The following is a 17,804-nucleotide window of genomic DNA, read 5'->3' on the forward strand; positions in this document are numbered from 1 at the left end:
AGATATTCCTCTGCTGAAACACAGTTTAATATAGATCAAGAGAGTTGACAATATCTATCAAAGACCACGTTACGGGTGAAATGCCAAACAATACTACCACTTTTTTTAAAATTCATTCATGGGACATCGCTGGCCAGGCAGCATTTATTGCCCGTCCCTAATTGCCCGGAGGGCAGTTAAGAGTCAACCACATTGCTGTTGGTCTGGAGTCACATGTAGACCAGACCAGGTAAGGATGGCAGTTTCCTTCCCTCAAGGGCATTAGTGAACCAGATGGGTTTTTTCCCCATCAATTGGCAAGGGATTCATGGTCATCATTAGATTCTCAACTCCAGATTTTTTTTATTGAATTCAAGTTCCACCATCTGCTGTGACGGGATTCGAACACAGGTCCCCAAAGCATTACAATGTCTCTGGATTAACAGTCCAGCGAAAATACCACTACGGCCATCACCTCCCCTCCTTCTTGATGTGATGCTTCTCTAAGACACTTCCAATTTACAATGATAAGATTTTGCAAGGAATGTTGCCCTGTTTATGTAATCAGGCAAGGTGCAAATCCTAATCGTCACTGATGAAGCAGCTCTACAAAAGCTGAAACAAAATCAGAAATTGCTGGAAAAGCTCAGCAGGTCTCACAGCATCTGTGCAGAGAAATCAGAGTTAACATTTCAGGTTCGGTGATCCTTCCTCAGAACGGATGTTGGATGAGTGCTAAAAAGCTTGATAACCAGGATGTGTATTTAAAAGGAATAAGTTTACTTCTGTGCAATTGTGGTTAGTGTGCCTTGGCCAGGAAATCAAAGGAAAAGTCAATGATGGAGAAGCAAGCTATTAATGAAGCCCGTAAAGTGCAGGTTGAACTACTGGAAACCCAAAAAGAGCCAGTAAACCAGCAAGACTGTTGAAGGCAAAAATATTGCAGATCTTGGAAATCTGAAAGGAACTCAGAGCATGCTGGAGGACCTCAGCAGTTTTGGTAGCTTCTGTGGACTGAGAGAAAGGGAGCTAATGTTTCAGATACCTGGGCTGCTATGTGGTGAAGAGAAGCTAAAAGTCAGAATGGCCTCAAATCCATCAGAGGGAAAGGTCCGATCAGATCAGCTAATTCACCAGAATGAACAACACTAACCTTAATCTCTCAACATTCAATGAGATGCTCGGTCCTAATATCTTAAAGACGTTGAAGAGTCATGATGCTAAAAGGGACAATGTTAATCACTGACTTCCGAATGCTGTTGAAAGTTCTTTGCCAATGGAGCCTTCAGAATTTCAATGCCTTAAAAAAGGTGATTCTTAAATGAGTGAATGGGAGAAGGAAACTAAGATATAGGCAAATGTTATAGCAACTGTCCTGAAGTTCCCAGGGAATCTGACATGGAAGATACTACAGAGGATCTACAGCTGGAACTGCAGGCCCTTCAGCTGCATCTCATCCCTACTTCTCAAACAGTTAATCTGACAACAGAGCATGCAGATAACTCATAAAGAACAAGAACTGGATATGTCAGTCAACAACAGCACATCAACTTGTGTGAAAAGGAAAACAAAAGGTTGGAACTTGAAAGGAACGAAGAAGGGGAGGCAGACTTCAACAATATGAAAGCTATTACGAAAAAATAACGAAACTAGGAATGTACGTGGAAAACACAAGCCATTGGCACAATTGCTGAGATTACGACCCACAAAGACATGAAAATAAGCTAAAAAAAAAGCAGATACTGAGATCTTATAAAAAGAACAAGGTCTTTTGTAAGCCATAAACTCAACTCAGAGAGTTTTTTTTATTCATTCACAGAATGTGACCACCACTAGCTTAGCCAGCATTTATTGCCCATCCCTAATTGCCTGGAAAGCAGTTAAGAGTCAACCACATTGCTGCAGGTCAGGAGTCATATGTAGGCCAGGCTAGGTAAGGATGGCAGATTTCCTTCCCTGAAGGACATTAGTGAACTTCTCAAACAATGGACGATGGCTTCATGGTCTTCATTAGACTCTTAATTCCAGATTTTTATTGAAGTCAAATTCCACTATTTGCCATGGTGGGATTCAAACCCAGGTCAGCAGAGTGTTATTTGGGTGTCTGGATTAACAGTTCAGTAATAATACCACTAAGCCATCATCTCCCCAAACACAGTCTGATTCTACACGTAAAACAGTACAAGGATCAGGAAGATGTTGTGAATCTAGACTTGATTTGAAGGAAAGAAAGAGTTAGTTTTTAATTTGCCAAATGTTCATGTGCTCAAAGATTTGTTTGCTTTTGAAGGTATATGGATAGTCCACCTATAAACAGTTTATTTTAAGAAAAGTTTATAAAATGGAGAAGCAGTGCTGAGTTTGTGATGATGTGATTAAATATCTGATTTAGCCACCTTGGTTTCTGTCTCTCTTTACTAATGCCTCCCATAATACCAGACTGCCAGAAGTGAAAGATAAATTATAGAGCAGGTTGTTCGGAAAGTTTTAGATTAGAGATGATTGTCCTTGTTCTCCAAGAAGGCCGCATTTTAAAAGTATTTTTAAATCAATTCACTGCAAAGGGTTTCTTGCAGTCAGGCAACTTTCTGAATAATAGCCAATGCAGTAGTTCTTGCTTTATTTTCAAGGTACTACCTAAATTAAATACACTGCTGATAATTTTGAATGATTCAATATAAAAGCTTTTTGGTTTGTTCAAAAAGAACATCTGATTTAGGATCACATTTAAATGAGCTTCAAATAAATAATATTAACTCATGCAGCAGATAATAAAAACTCAGAAGCAATTTGTGACTTTATATCTAGCAGAATAAACTATATATCCTGTCATTCCGAAAAAGAAACTAATTTTATGGGCATGCAATTATGAAAAGCAGTTTCATTGTCAGTTTTTTTTTAAAAGTGCAGCTTCTAAAGAATTTATTATGGCTCTCAGGGAATATTATGGAGCTAGTTCAAGAAAAAAATATCCTGTTTTGTTAATCTCACAGTGCTGAAAACTCACCCAAAGTAAATCTGAAATAAGAGAACACACACTGCAGTAGCACATCTGTTACACTCGCCCAGTTTTTTTAGTTTGAATTGTTGACCTCCTGCAGCATATGATCCAGTATATGACTGTACGATCAACAACATCTGTTTGAAATTTCTAAAAGAATAGGTAACTGGAGGAGTGAGGAACACAGCCTTATTGACGAAGATGAAACACATATAATATTAATGTCAATGAGAAAACAAAATCAGGAAGGATATTATCAAGGATATGCAGCAGTCAATAGTAGGTACCAAACATCTGGCACACTGTTTGACAGCAACCTTTTAAATCTGAATCTAGCGTCTGGCACTGCTGAGCTAAGAACAGGCAAAATCCTGCTATGCAACATTCAAATGCATCAATTGCAATTATTGGATTTTCTTCCTCATGGATATTTCATTTCCAGTGAAACTATGGTTTGCATTGAACATGGAGGAATGTTAGAGTCAAATTCATTTTCACTCTCCCTGGAGACCATTATATTTCTATTTTATGTGCCTCAGTTGAGGCTTCTGTCCCTATAAAGCAAGTCGTTCTAGCTTCAAGAGCCGCCTACATATCAGATGTTCCTCAGTCCTAGCAGACCCACAGCTTTCAGAACAGTGCAATGAAACAAGCTTGAAGTTTCAGTAAGTGGGGTTGGGATCAGGCTAAGCCTTAGGTTCCAGTGATCAGAGTGGAAAGGATGTTGATCACAAGGGCTGAGGAACTCCTCAGTGAAATCTGTGGGGAAGTTCCCTGTGAGACCGAGGGTATTAATATGAGCAGAAAGGAGGCTCTTATGACTTGGTGGTAGTATCTCTACCTCCGATCCAGGAGGCCCTGAGTTCAAGTCCCATCTGCTCCAGGCGCATGTAATAATATCTCTGAACAGATTGATTGGAAAATATTTTTAAAAAGTTTGCCAAACCGCAATTAATGGGGTGATGGTTTCCTTCCAAACAGGGTCTCGTGAATAGTGTGGCGACTTGATGGTTCACAGTGCTGTATAATTATCGTGACCAAAGTTCTATCTACTTGATGCATGCAATTACCTAATAAAGGAATAATCTTGTTCTGTTGACCCGTTTGTTGGCTGAATCTTTAGCCAAATGCTTAATGTGGAGCATTTGTCCAAATAGTCTCCACCTGCACAATGAATTATTGGCAGATAAGGAATGTTACAAGTAAGTTCTGCCTATTTGAAAATGAAATTGGAGGCTTAGTCCAATTTAAAAAGATTTTATCGCTCAAGGTCTTGTTTGCTGTAAATTTCAAATTACAGAATTTATCTGAGCTCTTTTAAATACATTAGAAGTCAACTTTTGTTCTTTTTCCTTACTGGTATCCTGCGAATAGACTTTGTTTTGGTACATACTTCAAATCTATTACAGAGTAATAGAATAAATACATAAATAATAAATAATAAATATAATAAATAATCTATCTTGAAAGCACAATTCAAATAACGATAACTATAAAAACTATAAATTTCACTGCCTTTTCTTGATGTGGATGTAAGACTGGTGACTACTTATTGAGAAGTGCCAATGGCACACAATTTATTTTAGGAATCTTACCTACACATCTTCCATTCATTCCTCTGTATCCAGCTGAACAGCTGACACATTCAAAGGAACCGAGAGTATTGATGCATTCTCCAGTAGGACAGGTACTTGGGCTATCGCATTCATCAATATCTGTTGGGTCAATCAAAAAATGAGCTCAGGGTTTTCCATCTTAAACCATCTGGAGTTTCATGACAAAGTAACTGAATTACGTATCTGTTGATGAGCTGCTCAAGAACTGCCCTGGGAGGTTTTGTTGACAAAACGTTTAAATTGTGTCACAATAAAAGCTTAGAACAGAAAAAAAAGTATCCAGTATGAGTTATTTTTTCATTCATTCATGGGAGGTGGGTGTTGCTGGCGAGGCTAGTACTTATTGCTCACCTCGAATTGCCTGGAAGGCAGTTAAAAGTCAATCACATTGCTGTGGGTCTGGAGTCACATGTAGGCCAAACTAGGTAAGGATGGCAGTTTCCTTTCCCATTGGTAAACTTCCCAAACAATGGACAATGGTTTCATTAGACTCTTAATTCTAGATTTTTATTGAACTCAAATTCCACCATTTGCCGTGGCAGGATTCAAACCCAGGTCAGCAGAGCGTTATTTGGTGGTCTGGATTTACAGTTCAGTAATAATACCACCAAGCCATCATCTCCCCATACACAGTCTGATTCTACAAGGATCAGGGAGATTTTGTAAACCCAGACTTGATTTGAAGTAAAGAAAGACTTAATTTTTAATTTGCCAAATGTCCAAAGATTTATTTACTTTTGAAGGTGTATGGACAGTCCACCTTTGAACAGTTTATTTTTAACAAAGTGGATAAAATGGGGAAGCAGTATTGCGTTTGTGATGATGTGATTAAACATGTGATTTGGCCACCTTGGTTTCTGTCTCTCTCTACTAATGCCTCCCATAATACAAGAGTGTCAGGAGTAAAAGATGTCTGGAGTCACATGTAGGCCAGACCAGGTAAGGATGGCAGTTTCCTTCTCTAAGGGACATTAATCAACCAGATGGGGTTTTCTCACAATCGACTCACGGTCAACATCAGACTTTAATTCTAGATTTTTACTGAATTCAAATTTCACCATCTGCCATGGTGGGATTCAAACTTGGGACCCCAGGACATTACTTGAGTTTCTGAAATAAGAGTCCAGAGAGAATACCACGAGGCCATTGCCTTCTCAAATTGCACAACATTTACAAGTATAGATTTTGGTTATTTGCCCATGACCAAAGGCATCTAAATTGCAATGGCATTATTCCATAATGTCCAAATATTGCTGGCTCAGTCAACCTTTTGATATGCTCAACTTTTACCTGGTGTCATCTGCCTAAGTTTCTGAGCTGCTATGTTTGGTCAAACATACAGGGGGTCCCTAGTTTATGCACATTCAACTTATGAATGCGATCCCATACAGGGGTGTAATTTTTAAAAGACATAACATACAAAAATTTATGAATAGCTGCTTTACATCATCCTGCATGGTGTTCTGACTTGCTAACAAATTAACTTGCAAATGGATTTCACAACGGATCCCATTCGTGACATGTTGATTGCCTGTATATTTCATTCTGCTCAATCTCACAATTTTCGGTTGATAAAACACTACATGATTAAAAAAAGTCCAATAGTCGTGCAAGAATGTGTCAACTGGACACAACAATGTCTGCCTCACCTATACTGTCAAATACTTGATTTGTGGAGATACATAGTTATGGTCATTACAATGAGAAAGGAAGAGCATGTTCAAACTGTCCACATTCTATTATGCAAAGGGAAAAACGTGGCAGAAACCAGTGAATCTAAAGCATAAAAACTGGATGAGCAATGAAGGATACTGTGGTATACAGGGAGGTTTTGCTGTAACTGTATAAAAAGTGGTAAGGCCATAGCTAGAGTATTGTATGCTGTTCTGGAATCTACAATTTAAGAAGGATGTGCTTGCACTGGAGAGGGTGCAGAAGAGATTTACCAGGATATTGCTTGTGCTGAAGAGTTTTAGATACAAAAAGAAATTGGATCACTTGACCTTATTTCCCTTGAAGCAGAGGAGATTGGGGAAGGGCATGGCTGAGATGCATAAAATTATGAGACAGAAGTTGCAAAGTTGGGTAGAGTACTTGTGGATTGGAAGGCAGGAAGTTAGAATTTGGTGTGTAAACTGCTAGGGGAAAAAAGCAGCGCATGGTCCCTTTAAAAGATGATGTGTTTTTTTCTATGCTTACAGATGTAAAAAGGATGTTGGTGAGCAGCAGCAGGTTGTGCATTTGCAGGTACACAGAGAGCACCCAAATTGAAACATTTGTATCAAAAGGCTGTACAGCCAGCAGGCCAAGCAGCAGTTTTGTTTTGTTATCAAGACAAGTTTTGAATTTAGCCAATCATTTTGAATCAGGCACTTAAAGAATAAAAAGAAACAACTAAATCTAATTCTGATGGTTTTGACAACATAGGACCAATCCTATTATAAGAAATTGATACGTCATCAAGGGCATAAAAGGAGAGTGCACTTGGAAAATCCGGAGAGCCAACTGCCATCTGCCAGGAGAGTAACTCTCAGCTCTAAAAGAAAGAATCACTGGCTCTCACAGAATTCTCTAAGCCTTAGAGTAAGCTCCATCTAAAGTAAATGTTCTTGTGGCACAAGTAGTTAATGTTCCTGACAAAAAAAAAATTCAACAGAGAAGGCATTCCTGACAGAAGGGATTCACCGAGAAGGTGTCCTGACAGAAGAATTCATTGGAGAAGACACAGAACATTCCAGAAGATATAGCTTGGCTATAATTTTGAGAAACTAAATTCTAATTTTTTAAGATTTTATTTTCTATAAGTGGGACTTGTATTTATTGGAACAGCATATCATTATAATCTTGTTTCATTCGGGAATAGTTAGTAGTTACAAGGGATTTATTTGGTTTGTTAATAGTTTAGTTAGTTTGTTCACTGTTAGAGTTAGATAAATAAATTGGTACTTGTTGGTTTTTATTTAACCACTCCTTTACAACAGATTGGGGACTCTTTTAACAAATTATAGGGCGAGGTGTGCTTCTCTGGCTGTTTCAGTTTTAGTTATCAGAGGGGGGTCAACCTACAGTTGTAGACAGGAAGGAATTTTCCCTTTGGTGGAGAGATCACTGATCTGGGCATAGTTTTAGGGTAAGGAACAGAAGGTTTATAGGGAATGTGAGGGGGAAAAATGTTCATGTAAAGGATGGTGAGAATCTGGAGCTCACCACCTGTAAGGGTGGTTGAGGCAGAAACCCTTGTAACATTTAAGAAATATTTAGATGTATGCTGGATATGCTGAGGCATAGATGGCTTGGGGCAAGTGTTGAAAAATGGGTTCAGAATAGTTAGGTGGTTGATCCAACTGATAAGGAAAGGAAAAATGGAAAACGAATGCAATCTGGCAAAATAAAAACACACAAAACTGAAAGCAGGTTCTAAGAAAAGGAAACATTTAGATGAGATGGATGTGGATCCATTTCAGGTAGTCAGGAGAATTTATGTTGGGGATTAGAGAAATGGTAGAGCAATTGAATTATTTGCTTTGCGTTTGTTTTTGCTGAGGAAGATACAAGAAATCTCCCAGAATCAGGGATCTGAGTGACTAGGAGTAAGATTGAGATGTTGAAGGAAATTAATATTTGTAAGAAGGATGTGCTGGAGAAATTAACGGGGATGAAACTTGACAAATCCCCAGGACCTACAAGCAAAATGTTGGAACTGGCTACAAAAATAATTTTTTCATTGGTGATTATCTTTCAAAATTCCACAGATTCTGAAATAATTCTTGCAGTTTCGAAGCTAGCAGATGACACCTCACTATTTCAGACAGGAGCAAGAGAGAAAACAGGGAACTGTAAACCTGTCAGCCCGACATCAGTAATAGGTAAAATGCTATAATTTATCATAATGTTAAATGGACACTTGCATAAAAAATGATCTAATTGGTCACAATAAGTATGCATTTGCAAATGGAAAATCTTAATAGACAGGGTACATAAAGGTAAGATGTTTCCTCTGTCTAGGGAATTTAGAACCAGCATGCACAATTTAAAAACAAAGGGTGGGAGTGGTGCCACTTTGGAATTACTCAAAAGGTTGTGATTTATTTTTTGGAATTCTCTGTTCAAGGAGGCTGTGTTTGAGCATATTTCGGTAAATTTCGATTATCAATGCTGTAAAATGTTATGGGGATAGAATCCCTACAGTGTCGAAGCTGGCCATTCAGTCCATACCCTCTGAAGAGAATCCCACCTAGACCATATTAAATGATGGAGCAGGCTCGATGGGCTGAATGGTCTACTCCTGTTCCTATGTTTCTAACTGACACCGCCTGTAATTAAACTCAATTAGCATTAAATTAATTACCAAAGATCTGGGATACAATTCACTATTAGAGAGCAGTCAATGATTTCAATTACCGTTACACTGTCCTGGTGTAGTCATGATGTAACCCTCTTCGCATTCACAGTGATAAGAACCTGGGGTGTTGATACAACGTCCTCTATGGCACAAATGAGCCTGAGCACATTCATTTATATCTGCAAAGCAAGCAATCAGGAAAAAAGGTTAATTTTTAATCAGTTACATTGGTAATAATAATCTAAAGATTTTTTTTTTATTCACTGATGGAATGTGGGCATCACTGGCTGGGCTGTCACTATCACTTCATCGCTGGAATTCAACTCTTTTAGTCATGTTTGAATCAAGGCTATTATGAAATCAAGAGTTGAGTGACCTTCACAGAACCCAAACTGGGTGTTGGTGAGCAGGAATCGCTGAGCAAATGCTGTTTGACACCTTCCATCACCTCACTCAAGGCTTTCGATAAGATCCCTCATAGCAAGCTGGACAAGAAAGTAAGAGCCCGTGGCGAATACAAGGCCATTAGAAGTGAATGGCAGCAGGGGTTCTACGTGCTCCATGGCTGCAATGGAGATTCAGGAGTTTCAGTTATCATACTAATGCTGGACATGAAAGACCATTATCCTGCAAATAACCAGGAAGATGCACTTGGGAGAGCGAGGAACATTTTTCGCAAATAATACAATTAGAATTAGAATTAGCTTCATTGTGTCACATGTATTCATGCGGGTACAGTGAAAATCTAACAGTCAGCACTTATGGTGCATCTTGAGTGCTAAGGTACCAAGGTACAGATCCTTACATGAAAAGAATTATGGTACCAAGGTACGGATCCTTACTCGAAAAAAAGAAATAAAAAGTCCAGCTTTAGGTACAAGAATACAAAAACATAGGAATAAATCAGAAAAAAAAAATCAAAAAGTACAGAATTACAAATATGGCTATAAGATTTATGGCTCTTTAAGCAGATTCAACATGGAAGATGTACTTTAAAATCAGGAAAACTAGAAATCGGCAGAGGAACAATTCATCTGGTCTAATTTTCAGGTACAAAGTTGCAGAAGTCTTAAATCTTTGTCCCTTGCATTGTGACAGTGATGGGAGGAATGTACTGGCGATCAAGTTCCGGAAGTCCACCAGTCCTATCATTAGGAGAAATGTGTCAACTTCATCACCAAAATAGTAGGGGGACATTTGCTCCCTTCCAATCTGCAGGAATCATTTCAGAATTTATTGAATTTTGAAAGATGACCATCAATGCATTATCTATCTCTGTAGTCCCCCCACTGTTTAAGAAAGTCAGCTTTTGTCTCAGAAAGTGTGGAATTCATGTCTCCTGAGAATGATGGAGGTAGTGTCAATTACAGGAGAGATCCATAATGGGCTCAAAGAGTTGTGGGAGTAGGCAGCAAGCTTCAGTCGTTCCGCAAACAGCTCAGCCATGTTCTTACCATTGACAGAGGAAACTTTAAGGGCCAAGTGGCCTATTCTGGCTCTAATTCTTATACTTGTATATTTTAACAATTCAAACCTATGATCCTTCATAAGAATATATGTTACAATCTTTTTTTAAAAAAGCCTTGAATAATAAAATGAAACTTCTGACATAAACCTATACTTTTGTTTGACCCCACTTTGGTTTTTAAACATGTTGAGCATCACATCTCATTCCAGTTTCAAAACATCAAGAGAATACAACTCCAGTTGTATGATTACTGAAAGTCATTGTCTACTGAATAGGTAAAATAGAAAGAGAGCAGGGAATCAATTTCCAATGTGATCTTTCCACTTGGCCATTGTAACAAGGGAATAGGAAATGAAAAAGAAAATTAGCTGACAACTAGGGGAACCCTGTGGAAATTCAGACCACCAAATCTTAAAGAAAATGTGCTCTTGTATAACTTTTACGGAATACGGTTATTTATCATCAATTTGACCTCTTCATCTCCAACTACGGGCACAGGATCAATTGCCTGAATCTTTCTACCCCTCTCAGTCAGTCCAACCTCTCCCTAACAGAACACGCAGGCCTCCACTCCAACACCAAGCTCACTACCAAAATCCGGGAAATCCCCATCTACGCTCCGGTCACTACCCACACTCTCCAGCTTCTCCAAGATTTTCAATTCCGTGGCCCCCAATACCTCATCTTCACTATGGGCATCCAATCCCTGTACACTTGTATCCTTCATGCAGATGGCCTAAAAGCCCTCTGCTTCTTTGTCTCCCGCAGGTCCTACCAGTCCCCCTCCACCGACACCCTCATCCACCTAAAGGAACTTGCCCTTACCCTCAACTTTCCTTTCACTCCTCCCACTTCCTACAAAACTAACGGGGTAGCTATGGGCACCCACACTGGTTCGAGCTATGCCTGCCTCTTCATAGGATACATGGAACAGTCTGTCTTCCACAGCTACACTGGCCCCATCCCCCACCTCTTCCTCCGCTACATTGAAGACTGTGTCGGCGCCGCCTCATGCTCCCATGAGGAGCTCGAACAGTTCATCAACTTTACTAACACCTTTCACCCCAACCCCAAATTCATCTGGACCATCTCCAATACCCTCCTCCCTTTCCTGGACCTCTCTGTCTCCATCTCCGGTAACCATCTCAGCGCCGACATCTATTTCAACCCCTCCGACTCCCACGGCTACCTTGACTACACCTCCTCTCACCCACCCTCCTGCAAGAATGCGATAACATACTCCCAATTCCTCCGCCATCCAGCACATCTGCTCCCAAGTTGCACCATTCCACTCCTGGACATCCCAGATGTCCTCCTACTTTAAGAACCACAACATCCCCCCTCTGTTGATCGAAAATGCCCTTAACTGCATCTCTTGCATTTCCTAAACTTCTGCCCTCAAACCTCCTCCCCTCAACAAAACAAAAGACAGAATTCCCCCTGGTCCTCACATACCACCCCACTAAACTTCGCATCCAGCGCATCATCCTCCATCACTTCTGCCACCTACAATCCGACCCCACAACCAAAGAGATATTTCTCTCCCCACCCCTATCAGCCTTCCATAGGGACCGCTCTCTCTGTGACTCCCTTGTCTGCTCCACACTCCCCACCAACCCCACCACACCCATCACCTTTCCCTGCAACCGCAGAAGGTGCTACCCCCGCCCCTACCCCCCCCCCCCTCACCTCAATCCAAGGCCCAAGACAAACTTTCCAAATCCGACAGGGATTCACCTGTATATCCTCCAATTTGGTCTACTGTATCCGTTGCTCCTGATGTGGCTTCCTCTACATCGGTGAGACCAAGCACGGACTCAGTGACCGATTCACGGAACATCTGTGCTCTGTACACTATAATCAACAACACCTTCTGGTTACCAACCATTTTAACTGCGCCCCCCACTCCCTGGGTGACATGTCCATCCTGGGCCTCCTCCAGTGCCACAATGACACCACCCGCAAACTGGAGGAGCAGCACCTCATATTCCGCTTCAGGAGCCTACAGCCCGATGGCCTAATCATACAATCAGCAGTTTTAAAATCTCCCCACCCCTGGCCTCATCCCATGACCAACCCTCCCTCTCATCCCCGCCTCCTTGACCTGACACAACCCATCCATCTTCTCTCCCACCTATCCGCCCCACCCTTCCCACTGACCTCTCTCCACTGCCCCCTAGCTGCATCGACCTATCACAATCCCACCTGTCTTCCCCCAGTCTCATCACCCCATTTATTTCCGAGCTCCCCAGTCCTGATGAAGGGTGTAAACCCGAAATGTCGATTTTCCTGCTCCTCTGATGCTGCCTGACCTGCTGCGTTCCTCCAGCTCCACACTGTATTGACTCTTACTTATCATTGCATTTCTTCACAATCTGAGAGTCTACTGATTTGCTTTCAGTTCTCGGAAGTTCTTTAGGAAATTTTAAGCAAGTTGATTGCATTCAAAAGGACCTCTTGCAGCTCAGAGCGTTTCCCGGGTTTTGAATAACCCGCTCTCAGATTTAAAACAGGTATTCAATCTGCCAAAGCTCAGATTCCTCACAAATTGAATGAAGCAAAGCTCGATAGTGTATTAACAGTCTGTAACAAATAGCATTTTCTACACTAGATTGGAACAAGGTCCAGAACTACAGTTGTTTATAAATTAGTTGTGTATCCAACTGCACAAAAATTAACAATAGGCAAAAACGTGTTGCCAATTCTTACATCCATAGTTGCTCTTTCAAAAGGTGAACCGCACAAAACTATCCCTAAGCAGTTATATTGTGACCAGGACACATGGGCCCTTGACCAAAGTGCTCTTCCATTTCCAAGAAAGGAACGAACACAGGAAACAAAATGTACTTCATTGCTACAAAGTCTTTCATTTAATCACTTTCATCCTCTTTACAGAATGTATCGGATTTTGCTCACTATCAACATGATTATTAGCACAAAAGTAAACATTAATTTCCAGAATATCATTCTTAGGTGATGAGAACCACATTTGTATAGGCTACAAGTTTGAAACTTCACCAGTACTTAAAAGTCCATTGGGGCTATTGCCATTATTGCGCGCTGTTTTGAGTCGTGTTGCACATGTTTCCATGAACACATTCCTATAAATGTTCACTTCAATCATTTTCTAATACACTTTCTTCATTAAAACATGATGCAATCTCTCTTGAACCTTTTTGTATTATAATTAAATGTACTGGCATAACTTTAAAGAGAGTCTACATTTTTCGATACAAACAGCTGTCTGCTCAGCACGAAGTCTCACAATTTCAGCAGTGATGGTTATATAACCAACTACATGTTAAAACCTAAATCTCTGCCACTGTAATACATGCCACCCCTTGTAAAGTTAAGTCCAATTCTACTGCAAAGACAACGTTTTGACATTGTTCTGCATGTTTTAATAATTCATTGTAACAAAGGTGTCTGATTTACACTTTTAGAGTTTGATTTTGTTAAGTAGTGGCATACGTGATTGGTTACTTTTCTGAAAGTTTAAAAAAAAACTTTGTCAGACATTCCTTCTGGAACTGTGGCCTGATTTAGTAAGTGTCACAGAGCAGGGAAGCCCACAACGGTTAATGGAATACTGCTTTCATTGCAGTGGTTTATGACAGATGGGGAAAAAATTAAGAGATATTAATTTGTTTTTAGCTTAGGATAATCAAGGTTTGATTTTAGCTTAGAAAACCCAGGGATTAAAAGTTATGGACAGCTCAGAAAAGGCCTGAATTGGGTCAGAAGCAGTTTAACTCTTAAAATTGGTTTTAATACAGTTCAGGGAAAACACAGTTAATACCATCACAAATTTTACTTCCAGACCAAGGATGTTTGGTTAGAAATCAGCAGGATATTTTAAAAAAACTGAGAAGGTCTAGGCTCTCAGTTTTGTACATATTCATGTAAGAAGAGTTCACAGAAAGGAACTGGGGAGAATCAGCTGCAGCCAACTTTAAGGTTTAATATTGTTAGGAGATAAACAGAAACTTTCTTTTGCTGTGTGTTTAAAGATCTTTCAAGCTGTGTTCTATATTCAGTGGCATGTTATTGTTTGTTTTGATCTTTTGCATAATAAATGTGCGTTCTATTGGTGAGAAAATGCTCACAGCATTATGCACTTATTTTTCAATGAATGACCAATATGTCAACTAAAATAAGAACAAGTGATCACTCAGGGCTGATTATATTCTGGGATATGGCCTGTTGAGTAATACATCATAGTGCTGCATAACAAGTGGGGGCTGTTGCCAGGTTTTCAACTCATTGAATTAAAGAGAGATCTGTGTTTTTTTTTAAAGAAGCAGGAACGTGCAGGTGCTGAAGATAACAAAGGAGTGTTGTGATGAAGTGGCTTGCATAAAATGAATTTTCAAGATGCTTTTGAATATTGTTAAGAGTTTTCTGGGAATAGAAGACTGACCAATGATCCATTTGAATTCTTGGGATAAAGCTAAACTGAAGGACCTGGTAGATTGAAGTTTGAACTGAAGGCAGGATTTTATGAGGAGGAGTCACTGACAGTGATTATTTCACATTCAGAATTAGTAGGGAACCTGAAATTGAAATAACACAGATAGAATTAGTTAAGATAAGGCTACAACTGACAAATAAAAAATACTCATTTGCCTGGGAGGAAAGAGAAATGAAAAGATTGGATTTGGAAGAAAAAGAGAAGAGAAGAGAAACTGGGGAAAGAGAAAAACAAAGTGGCATGGGAAGGAAAAAGAATGTGAGAAAAGGAGACTTGAGAATATAGAATCTTGAATGGAAAAGGGGCGGGATTAAAAAAAGTTTGAACTCAAAAACATAGGGAAAGTCGAACATGAGCTGGATAGAGTAAAGCTTACAATAAATAAAGAAGAGTCAATAGCCCAGAGGATGGTTTTGATTCTATGGAAGAACTTGATTTAAATAAAGATCAATGCTTAGTGAATACTTTACTGAGGATGAAGTCAAAAGATACTTCATCTCGTTTGAAAAAGTATCTGTAGATTGTTTTGACAATTACAACTATTATTGTACGCAAGTTTGTCAGAAGAGCAACCTGCAGATCACGAACTCATTAAAAAAATTAATTCTCAAGATTTATGAGCTTGTCCCTGAAAATAATCAATTAACATTTAGAATTACAAGAAAGAAAACTAATCAGATATTTGTAGAATTTTCAAAAGGAAATTAAATTCTATAGGGTCACTGGTTCTACAGTTATGGTGTCAGGCAGGTCTCCAGCACAGAAAAAATAACCCTTCTAATCTCATTTTCCAGCACTTGGCCTGCAGCCTTCTTTGCCTTGGCATTGCAAATGTAAGTCTAAATATTTCTTAAATTATATGAGGATTTCTGCCTCAACCATCATTACAGATTATGTGTTCCAGATTCCCAACACCCTTTTGGTTAAAAATGTTTTCCTCATATTTCCTTTCAACATCTTGGCCCTTACCTTAAATGTATGGTCCCTGGTCATTGATTCCTCCACCAAGGGAATTGTTTTCTCTACCTGGTCTATGCCCTTTATAAATGTGTACATATCAATCATGTTACTCATCAGTCTCCTCTGCTCCAAGGAAAACAACCTCAGTCTGTCCAATTGCTTTTCGTAACTGCACAGGCAACATCCTGCTAAATCTCCTCAGCACTCTCTCCAGTACAATCACATCTCTCTTATGATGTGGATTTGAGAATACAGATAATGCTGTAGCTGTGGCCTAACCAATATTTTATATGGTTCCAGCATTATCTCTCTGCTCTTAAAGTCTATGCCACTGCTAATAAAAGTAAGTATACCATTTTCCCACTTTATCTACCAGTCCCACTATTTTAAGGGACAATGGTCATCATCACCAAGGTCTCTTTGACCAGAGTCCTGGGCATCATGTATTCCCTTGCCTTGTTTGTTCTGCCCAAGTGCAGCACCTCACACTTGTTCAGAATGAAGTCCATTTGCCACTGCTCAGTCTATCTGACCAACCTATCCATATCGTTCTGTAAACTAAGGGTATCCCCCTCACTATTTAGCACCCCACCAATTTTTGTATCATCTGTGATATACTGATGAATCCTTACTCACCAAATTAAAGAAAAATATTGAAAACGTAAGGGAAATTATGCTTATGGAAGGATTCAGAACTTGCATTCCTGAAAACCAAAAAAAAACCAACCATTCTGGCAAATACTGATGATATCTTAAATAGGCAGTTACAGGTGGGGAGACAGTCATATGGAAATCTACAAGGAAATCAGAGGAATAGAAAATCTGCCCTGATGGAAGAAGTGTTTGTTTTAGAGAACAAAAAACAGGTTGCCCAAGTTATGAAAGAGATTGAGCAGAACCAAAAAGTAACAACAAGTAAGCGACATGCTTCCATTGTCTATGACTGGGCACACCAAAATCAACTGCTGGAAGTTAAATCAGAGACTAACTGCAGTAACAGACAATCATTGGAACAGGGCATCAGGAAAGAGAAGTGTTAAAAATGTAGTAGTAGTAGTAGTACTGTTGCATATGTGGAATGTCCTGCAGAATTTGGCCACATCTTTATGCGATCCTAGCCAACAAAAACGTTTTAGTATGTTAGCTTGTGTTTTTCTAATACCGCAGCAATCTGCCGCTGGAATCTCATGAGCCCTTAATAAAATTTTTATACTCAGATGGAACTACCACCTGATTGACCACTGTTCATCCTCATGTGCTGGATTTACATGCTGTTATCAATGGAGTACTTAGTGAGTATTGCTGCTGAATCCCTTTTTAAATTTTCTCACAAAATTTCCACCAATATAAATGCCATACTTAAATGGTAAAGGTGCTATAGTCCCAGAGGTCTGCTCTCTCATTAGACAGAGACAAACTGGGGCTGAGTTTAACCTGAGGGTCACCATGCATCAACCAAGGAGTGAGGTTGAGAAGGAATGACATTTATGGTAATTTCAGCTGGTGCAGGAAATGAACCAGGCTGCTGGTATCACTCTGCATTGCAAATGAGACGACAACCTAACCAAACTAACCGGCCCTTTATTAATCACCTCACCAAGAGTGACAGTCTCTATCGCTCAGGTGCTTTTTTTGACTCTTCTGATCTTCTTAGTTTCTCAAGTTAAAGGGCAACATTCACCTCCACCACTAATCCCCAATGCTGCCCCCCCGCCCCCCAACCCCCCCACCTCCCCCACTTTCTCATAAGAAAAATTCTAAAATGAAACAAAAGAACTGTGGATGCTGGAGATGCGAAATTGCTGAAGAAACTCAGCAGGTCTGGCAGCAACTGTGAGGAGAAAGCACAGTTAATGTTTCAAGTCTGCTGACTGTTCATCAGAATTGTGAGGACAAAGGTTGGAGGTATCTGGGGGGGGGATGTGAGTGGATAGATGGAAATGGAACCCAGGCAGACATGTGAAGGA

At 39.8% G+C, this 17,804-nt stretch overlaps 1 protein-coding gene across 1 annotated transcript in view; it reads right to left on the reverse strand.

Moving 5' to 3' along the window:
• Positions 1-17,804, reverse strand: part of LOC109934543 (latent-transforming growth factor beta-binding protein 2-like) — a 312,512-nt gene that overhangs the window by 105,676 nt on the left and 189,032 nt on the right. The window contains exons 17-18 of the mRNA XM_048600033.1: positions 8,998-9,117; positions 4,576-4,695 (exon numbers count right to left, since the gene is read on the reverse strand). Coding sequence (XP_048455990.1) covers positions 4,576-4,695; positions 8,998-9,117 — 240 coding nt within the window. The remainder of the gene's footprint in view (positions 1-4,575; positions 4,696-8,997; positions 9,118-17,804) is intronic.

The sequence above is a fragment of the Rhincodon typus genome, chromosome 8 (assembly GCF_021869965.1).
Source record: "Rhincodon typus isolate 14 chromosome 8, sRhiTyp1.1, whole genome shotgun sequence".
NCBI lineage: Eukaryota > Metazoa > Chordata > Chondrichthyes > Orectolobiformes > Rhincodontidae > Rhincodon > Rhincodon typus.